This window comes from Marmota marmota, unplaced genomic scaffold, assembly GCF_001458135.2.
Source record: "Marmota marmota marmota unplaced genomic scaffold, marMar, whole genome shotgun sequence".
Classification (NCBI taxonomy): Eukaryota; Metazoa; Chordata; class Mammalia; order Rodentia; family Sciuridae; genus Marmota; species Marmota marmota.
Genome location: NW_026000145.1, coordinates 111,482 through 120,334, shown reverse-complemented (window position 1 = coordinate 120,334; position 8,853 = coordinate 111,482). Strand labels below are relative to the sequence as shown.

The 8,853-nt window shown below is 45.7% G+C and overlaps 1 protein-coding gene across 1 annotated transcript; it reads left to right on the top strand.

Annotated features, from left to right (window-relative positions):
- The first annotated feature begins 5,001 nt into the window (after positions 1 to 5,001).
- Positions 5,002 to 8,435, top strand: LOC125611459 (proline-rich protein 20G-like). The gene is made up of 2 exons (XM_048786293.1): positions 5,002 to 5,017; positions 7,819 to 8,435. The coding sequence occupies exons 1-2, from the start codon at positions 5,002 to 5,004 to the stop codon at positions 8,433 to 8,435; spliced, it is 633 nt and encodes a 210-aa protein (XP_048642250.1).
- The last annotated feature ends 418 nt before the right edge of the window (positions 8,436 to 8,853 follow it).

The window sequence follows — 8,853 nt, the reverse complement described above, 5'->3', positions numbered from 1 at the left end:
GGAGGACCCTAGACGAGGGCTGAGAACAATTGCACACACACCAACAATAACCAGAGAAAAACAGACAGATCCCTGGACACGCATCATCTCAGAAAACTGAAGAATGAAAAACCAACAGACTTGAACTGAACAATATTGATTGAGAAGATTGAACCAGTAGCAGCACAGGACTAACCCCTCTGGTGAACACAGACAGAAAACCGTTGAGAAACAATGTGAGCAGATTGGATTCAATATTTTGAAAGCATCATCATACATCAGGAAGGCCTGGCATTTATCCATGGGATGCAGGTGGCTCAGATAAACATCCACACAACAATACCATTAGAAAAAGCAAAATACTGAGAAATAAATCTGACCAGGGAAGGGAAAGACCTGTGCCCTAAAAAACTATAAAGATGAATGAAATTAAATTAACTATGAGTAAGAGGGAAAAAAGCATCATGTTTATGGATATGAAGGATCAACATTAAAATGTCCACATGATCAAATTATACACACATCAGATGCAATATCCAATTCCAATCTCAGCAATATCCAATTCCAATTCCTTTTACAGCTAGAGGAAATAAGAAAGCTAAAATCCATATGAAACCATAAAAATACCCTGAATAGCTAAACTAATCTTGATTAAAAAAATCAAAGGGAATAGAACCACATTCTGTTTTTAAAATATGTGATAATGTGATAGTCATTGTAACATGTAATGCGGCTTGGGATGGATCTTGGAGATGTAGCATTCGCCTAGCATGCACAAGTCCCTGGGGTTCATCAGCAACACTGAGAGAGAGAGAGAGAGAGAGAGAGAGAGAGAGAGAGAGAGAGAGAGAGAATATTGTGGTAGTGGCATAAAAGTAAACATATAAACTAGTAGAACAGAACAGACTGCCTAGAGAAATGTCCAGATACATTCTCATTAAGACATCTTTAGAAGCAATGTAGTAAGGAGGATCTGTTTAAAAAATACTCACATGCACAGAATCAAAGAGGACTCTTATCCTACAGCCATACACAAACATTAAACTCAAGAAAAATTGTAGATTTACATGTGAGAAATGAATCTATAAATCTGTAAAAATCAAAGAGTTGAAAAACTTTAGGAAACTGGAATAGAAAATGATGGCAGTTTTTATGAAGACAAACAACAATAAGTGCTGGCGAGGAGGTGGGGGAAAGGTATACTCATACACTGCTGGTGGGACTGCAAATTGGTGCAACCAATATGGAAAGCAGTATGGAGATTCCTTGGAAATCTGGGAATGGAACCACCATTTGACCCAGCTATCCCTCTCCTCAGTCTAAGCCCAAAGGACTTAAAACAGCATACTACAGGGACACAGCCATATCAATGTTTAGAGCAGCACAATTCATAATGGCTAGACTGTCGAACCAACCTAGATGCCTTTCAGTGGATGAATGGATTAAAAATGTGGCATATATACACAATTGAATATTGCTCAGCAATAAAAAAGAACAACATCATGGCATTTTCAGGTAAATGGATGGCATTGGAGAATATAATGCTAAGTGAAGTTAGCCAATCCCAAAAATACATTCTGAATGTTTTCTCTGATATAAGGAGGCTGACTCATAGTGGGGTAGGGAGGGGGAGCATGGGAGGAATAGAGGAACTCTAGATAGGGCAGAGGGGTGGGAGGGGAAGAGAGGGGGCAGGGGATTAGCAAGGATGGTGGAATGTGATGGTCATCATTATCCTAAGTACATGTATGAAGACAAAAATTGGTGTCAACATATTTTATATAGGAAAGTTGTGCTGTATACATGTAATAAGAATCATCTTTTATGTTTTATTTAGAGACAGGGTCTCCCTGAGTTGCTTAGGGCCTTGTTAAATTACTGAGGCTGGCCTCCAATTTGCAATTTCCTGCCTCAGCCTCCTGAGTTGCTGGGATGACAGGTGTGTGCCACCACCCAAGGCCCTGCTGGAAAATTTTGATTGGTTCATCGAGAATTCAAATCTTATCTTAATTCCAGAGAGTTTTTCACATTTTTTCCCCAGTTTGCCTTTCCTTCCTCTTATTAAATATGTATTTGATCATTCAATTTCCTCCCTCTTTGTCTCTTAACCCTTTTCATATGTCCCATATCTTTATCTATTTGCCATATGTTGGAATTCTTGACCAAGGAGCTAAGTCATATCCTTATAATTGGAAATTTCAACAATTTTACTTTATGTCTGCAGGTTGCTAGAAGTTTTTGTTTTCTTGCTTCTTTGTTTCTATTTATGCATTCAATTTTGGATTTCTCCAATTCATAATTGCAAGCACACTTAGTTTGTAACTGTTATTTTAATTTATTGTTATGATTATCTTTACTTTTTTTCCAGTTGACTCTCCCGTGGATTCCCTTCATTATTTTAAGAAATGTAAAAAAAAAATCCTTTTTTTTCCATTGAAAGATAACAGGTTAAATATTTATTGTTGAGATGGCAGGACAACTAAAGCTAGTTTCAAAGAAATCTGGTGGCATTGAGGGAGTCAGTGGGGGTAAAGATAAAGCAACATTGGCTTGGTGATTTTTGGTTTTCACTTTATGAGGTCATCTTCACCAAGAATCTTTTTTTCCCTTGGGGAATTCTGGTGCTCTATGCTGTGGGAGCATTGCTAGAGAGAAAGTTTTTCTTTTCTTTAGTTACTTAACCTCATGTATTGAAGGGGTGCTGGGTGAGGTTTTAAAAAATTGATATCTTGTCTTTGAGATTTCTGCAACATATGGTTACAAAGAAAAAGAAAATCCACACCTTGCTTAAAGAATGTATAATTCTTTTCCCTAGAGTCTCAGTAGAGTTAATCTTTGTTCCTTCTCTGCTCTGCTGGGAAATTTTATTATAATTCCCTTTTTTTAACTCCAGGGGAGTTTTTCAGGGTCCCAGATTTTTTTTAATATTTATTTTTTAGTTGTAGGTGGACACAATATCTTTGTTTACATTTATGTGGTGCTGAGGATCAAACCCAGTGCCTGATGCATGCTAGGCAAGCGGCTCTACCACTGAATCCCAGCCCCAACCCCAGGGTCCCAGTTTTTAATCAAAGCCTCACTCTGGATCTTAAACTTGGATGCACAATAGAGAGTTTTCATTCCAAAGAGGGCACGGATTAGGAAACTTTTCAAATACATCTACAGAAGGATTTAGGTAGAAGAGTGTGGCCAGGCTCCTGTACCCATCACCCAGCTCAATTTCTGCAAAACAAAGTTCACCTTTCTTCTTTTAGGCCCCATCCACTTAACCCAATCCTGGACCAGTCTGAAGCAAGCCCCGCCCTGCCCACTCATTCTAATGTTGGGCCACGCCCACTCCTTCCAACGCTGAGCCAATCTAAGGCAGGTCTTGCCCACTCTTTCCAATACCGGGCCAATCAAAGGCAGGTCCCACCCACTCTTTCCAATGCTGGGCCAGTCTAAGGCAGGCCCCGGCAACTCCTTCCAATGCTGAGCCAGTCTAAGGCAGGCCCTTCCCACTCCTTCCAATACTCTAAGGCAAGCCCCACCCACTCCTTCCAACACTGGACCAATCCAGTGCAGGCCCCACCCACTCCCTCTATAGCTGGGCCAGTCTAAGGCTCTCCTTCCAATGCCAACCTAACAGCAGGCCCCACCCACTCCTTTCAAAGCCAGGTCAGTCTAAGGCAGGCCCCGCCCACTCCTTCCAACGCTGGACCAATCCAACGCAGGCCCCACTCACTCCTTCAGAATCATTGGGCTTGTCTCCTGTCAGTCAGACAGAGCCCCGTCATGATGAGGCCTTCCTAGACGTAAATGCTCTGCTGGTTGATTGATTGATTAAGTAATCTAATCACTAATTTATTAATCTAATCGTTGGCCCCGACCAGGCCAATGCAGGCCCTGCCCGCTGACTCAGAGCGCCCAACTTCCGCTCTGCTCTCCCTTCCCTTCCCAGCTGAGTTTCCATGAGCAGCTCTTCAGGTTCCAACCCAAACGCCCCTCCCTGGCGCACTCTGGTTTGCTTAGGAGTCTCTCTTAGGGCGTGACAGTTCCTTTCCCAGGCACTTTACTGGACTATGTACTGTGTACATTTCCCCCCTAGGGATTAGATTAATTAATCAATCAATCAACCAGCAGAGCATTTACGTCTAGGAAGGCCTCATCCTGGCTGGGCTCCGTTTGACTGACAGGAGACAAGCCCAATAATTCTTCCGGGTCAAACCACGCTCTGCCCCTCCCAGCTCTGCCTCTCCTGGCTCCGCCCACTCCCCTTTGCTCACGTGTGGAGCTGACCGCCTATAAAAGGGGACTGAACGTCAGGCTGAGTGCAGTTGGGCTGCAAGCACCTGAGAGTTCACTTCTCTCCCGCCAAGACGCGAAGCCGACCGCTGACATTGGAAGCCCCGCTTGGACCCTGCAGAGAGCTCCAGACAACCAGCCCAGGGGCATTACTTCCTAGAAAGGTGTCCAAGACGTGCATCCTGCTTTCAGGCATCCAGAGTCAGATCAACAGCATCGCAGCTAGACGATCAGGTAGGCGTCCCCGGGGTCCCTGGAGGATGGGTAGCTCTTGCAAGGTCACTGGGTATCAGGAGGTCTCCAGGACCTCAGAAGGACCAGGCCTCTATCTGTCCCTCGACTTCCTCCTCCCCTTCCCCTGGAGAGATCATCTCACCCCTTGGGCAACGTTAATCCCATGTTTCATCTTTGCCCCGGCTACTGGGATAGGTGACCTCCCATCTCTAGGCCATTACCGACAAGCTGTTGGTTCTTCTTGGAAAACATCTCAGCATGTCCAAGTGCACCCCTTTCCAACCTGATCCCGCACAAAGCCCCCCTTTTACCAGTAATGCAACGCCCCTGGGCCTCAGAGGCTGCTGGCCGTGTGGGCCACCATGCCCATCCTGGAGGGTGACCCAGGGAGACTGCATCACTGCCTGGGGAATCAGGAGTGGCTTTGTCGTGGGACCAACCTGTTTTCATCTCCTGACAGATTTCCATATGGAGGGACAAAGGCATTCCGAACATCTTCGCCGAATGGCTGATAATCAAGGTACTGTCATTCTCTCTTAATTTTCTCCAAGTTTGGACTTTACTTTTGAAATTAACTTATACAACTGAGAGATCCAAACAGGGCATATTAGGAAATGCAGTGGCCCCGCCCACTCTCAGCCTCCCACTCCCTTAGATCACATTTGACAGCCAACCAAATGGGATTTTGTAGCATTAGTCTCCATTTTGGGTACTGGGAATTGAACTCAGGGCACTCGACCAGTGAGCCCCATCCCTATTTTGTATTTTATTTAGAGATAGGATCTTGATAAATTGCCTAGAGCCTCAGTAAATTGCTGAGGCCGGCCTCCAAATTGTGATCCTCCAGCCTCAGCCTCCTGAGCTGCTGGGATTATAGGTGTGGCCACTGCACTTGCTAATTCTTAAGTTATTATTTGCTTATTTAACACTGATTCATTCTCGATTCAATCAGTCCATCAATTTTATCTCTTCATGGTTTGCTCTAACCTCAGGCTGCTCTGCCATCTTCCTAGCAGTCACCCTGACAGTCTCCCTTCACAGTCACCTGGGGAGTTCCTTAGCATTCACTTTTGAATTTTAATTCTGTTTCCTGTCTGGCTTCCTTTTCTTTGTTTGTATACCTTTCCTCTTTGGAGAAAGTCCACAGGTAGCTTCTCAATAAAACATGTATTAAAAGGAAATTAGGTAAGACCTTGCCTGTCTGAAAATGTCTTCCTTCTGTCTTTCCTTGTTCCTAAATGCTAGTTTGATTGGGTATAAAATTTTAGGTAGAAAAATCCATTTCCCTCAAATTTTGGAGAACATTTTCTATTATCTTCTACACTCTAGTGTTGTTCTTGAGATATCTGATTTTTGAGACATTGTGATTCCTGTCCCTTTTCATTATGACACTCCCCCCTACTTCTGTTCCTCCTCTTCCTTTTCCTCCTCCTTTCTCTCTGATTTAGTGATTCAGCATCTTCTCATTGTCATCAATACTCCAAAATTTTATGTACTATGTCCCTAATTTTCCTATTTCATTCCCCTTGTTTTGGGTTTTTATCATTTTGCGGTTTTTCTTTGCTTCCTGGATTTCTTCACCTTTATCTTCTGAAATTCCCATGGACATTTTAATCTTTCCTCTCCTACTTTTTATTTCAATGAGTCTTTCCTGGATGTTCTTTTCAAGTGTCCTATAATTGGTTCTGGGGTGTAACTGATTATCTTTCTGTAATGTTCATTGTAGATTTTTGTTTGTTTTTGGAAACCTTCCTCTGTGGCTTGAACAATCTCCAGGTTGCCTTTTTCCATTTGGGTTTCTTTCTATATTTCACATCCAGTCTCTCATTTTGATGTTGGCTGCTTCCTGTTGCTGCTTATATTTAAAAATAGGGCCTCAAAGAAGCCAAAGGAAACACTGAGCCCAGGAGCAGTGTTTGTTGACTGGCTTCCACAAAATTTCTGTGCTTGGGCTGACAATTTGGAAGCCCGGATGTTAGTCAGTTCCTTGGGATGTCTTCTGCAGAAGGTTCCCAGAGAGCAACCTGCCGCTGGTCCTGAGTCCAGACTCCACCATTGATAATATTCCATACAAGTTAGTGGAACACTTCCATGGAATTTTGCAGAAGGAGCCAGACCTTGGCTGCCACCCACACATGTCCCCTCCCTTCCCTGCGCTCCCAATCTGCTTCACTCTCAAATTCTTCCTTTTGAGCTGCTTAGGGCCTTGCTGAGGTGCTGAGGCTGGCCTCCACCTTGTGATCCTCCTGCCTCAGCCTCCAGAACTGCTGGATTTACTGTCATGCACACTACTTGTTGATCTGTTATAAACCAACTACCCTCGCTTGGTACTTTTCTAGAAAGTATGAAAATTCAGTAGCTATGACCAAACTGTCTTCTGGAACATTTCCCTCCATACAGACTGTCCTCCATCTTTACATCTTTGCCAGGTTGGTGGAAGCATAACCATGTCCTGATCTTTAATTTGAATGGTCTCAGAGCAACTTATTTGCATATGTGACCATCCATTTTTCTCCTGTTGTATGTGGTCTGTGATTGTTCTTCACTTTTCTCCTATTGTATTGTCTTTCTTATTGAATTTTAAGTGCTCTTTGCATTTCTGAGTCTCATCAATTCAGGGTTTCTCCATGAATTCAGAATATCTAGTTATGCCAGGCCAGTGGCATACACAATGGCATATGCCTGTCATCCCAGCAACTCGGGAGGCTGAGGCAGGAGGATCACAAGTTGGAGGTCAGCCTCAGAAACTTACACATGCCGTAAGCAACTTAATGAGACCCTGTCTCTAAATAAAATAGAAAAAGGTCTGGGGACCGGGCTCAGGGGTTGAGCACCCCTAGGTTCAATCCCTGAGACCAAATAAAACAAAACAGATAAATAACTAAATGAAATAGTAATTTATGCAAAATTCTGAATTGGAAATGGGATCAGGGCAGACAGGGCTCCTCAGGGACCTAGTGCAGATGGTACTGCGTCTGACCCTTGGTGAGGGCTCTCCTGGTCCACCCTAGCCTCCTTCCTATTCTCCTTCCCCTAGAGGCTTCCTGGGAAAGCCCTTGACTTACGTTTTTGTGTGTGGGGTGTACTGGATTGAACCCAGGGGCACTCAACCCCTGAGCCCCAACCCCAGCCCTATTTTGTATCTTATTTAGAGACAGGGTCTCCCTGAGTTGCCGAGAACCTCCCTTTTGTTGAGGCTGTCCTCCACCTTGCGATCCTCCTGCCTCAGCCTCCTGAGCCGCTGGGATGACATGTGTGCACCACCATGTCCAGCTAGCCCCTGCCTTTCTTCTAACTCTTTGCTTCTCTCACTAACTCCAGGTGGACATCCAGGGAGTCCCAGCTGCTCTAGTGGGTGTCATGAAGATCCTGCACAAGACAGAGGTCCCACGGACCCAACCTTACCCTCCAAACCCATTGCCTATGTGATGCCCATGAAACAGGAGGCCCCGGCTCCCCCAGAGCCTCCTCACACTGCCCCAAGAGGCCGAAGAGGACCAAGAGGCCGTGGTGGCCAAAGAAGCCAGAGAGGATGGAGAGGAGGGAGAGGCATCAGCCGGGTGGAGGAAGCCTTCCAGTGGGAACCGGCACAGTCTGAGGAATTGGGGCACCCAAGAGAGCTGAACAGCTCTGGGGGGACGGACCACCCTGTGGGGTCAGAGGCCATGCAGGCCCCAACTGTCCCTGTGAATGCAGCCTCTACAGTGAATGAGGCAGTCCTGCTGGGCCTCGGGGACCCCGAAGTCCGGCTCTGGAGGAGACTCCAGGCGCTACCCCTGGTCTCCAGGCCTGAGCCTCTACTGGGGCAACAGGAGTTGGTTAGTTACCCCTACGTAGTGTTCAGCCCCTTGGCCGGCTCAGGGCTCCACTTCACCCAGACCGGCTCGGGGACTCTTGTATCTGGGGTCCCTCTGTTCTCCTCATACACGAGGCTCTGAGTTCCTGATTATTTTTAATGCTGGGGATTGAATCCAGGGGTGCTTCACCCCTGAGCCCCGTCCCCAGCCCTTTTTCTATTTTATTTAGAAACAGGGTCTTGCTGAGTTGCTTAGGGCCTCACTCAGTGGCTGAGGCTGGCCTCCAACTTGTGATCCTTCTGCCTCAGCCTCCCGAGACCCTGAGATGACAAGCAGGGGCCACCTCGCCTGGCCTGCTCATCTCTTTTTCTCCCACCTGGACTTTTGCTAAGGACTTTTCCCCCTCAGGCCCCAAATCGCCATCCTGTTTCTGCCCCGCACTCTCTGCTCTACCAAAAGTGCCTACTGAGCCTCTAAGTCCTGGGCTCCTCCCAGGATCCTGATAGAGTCCCTGGCCCTCTGCTTTCTCTGTTTAACCAAAGACACACCTGAATGGAAT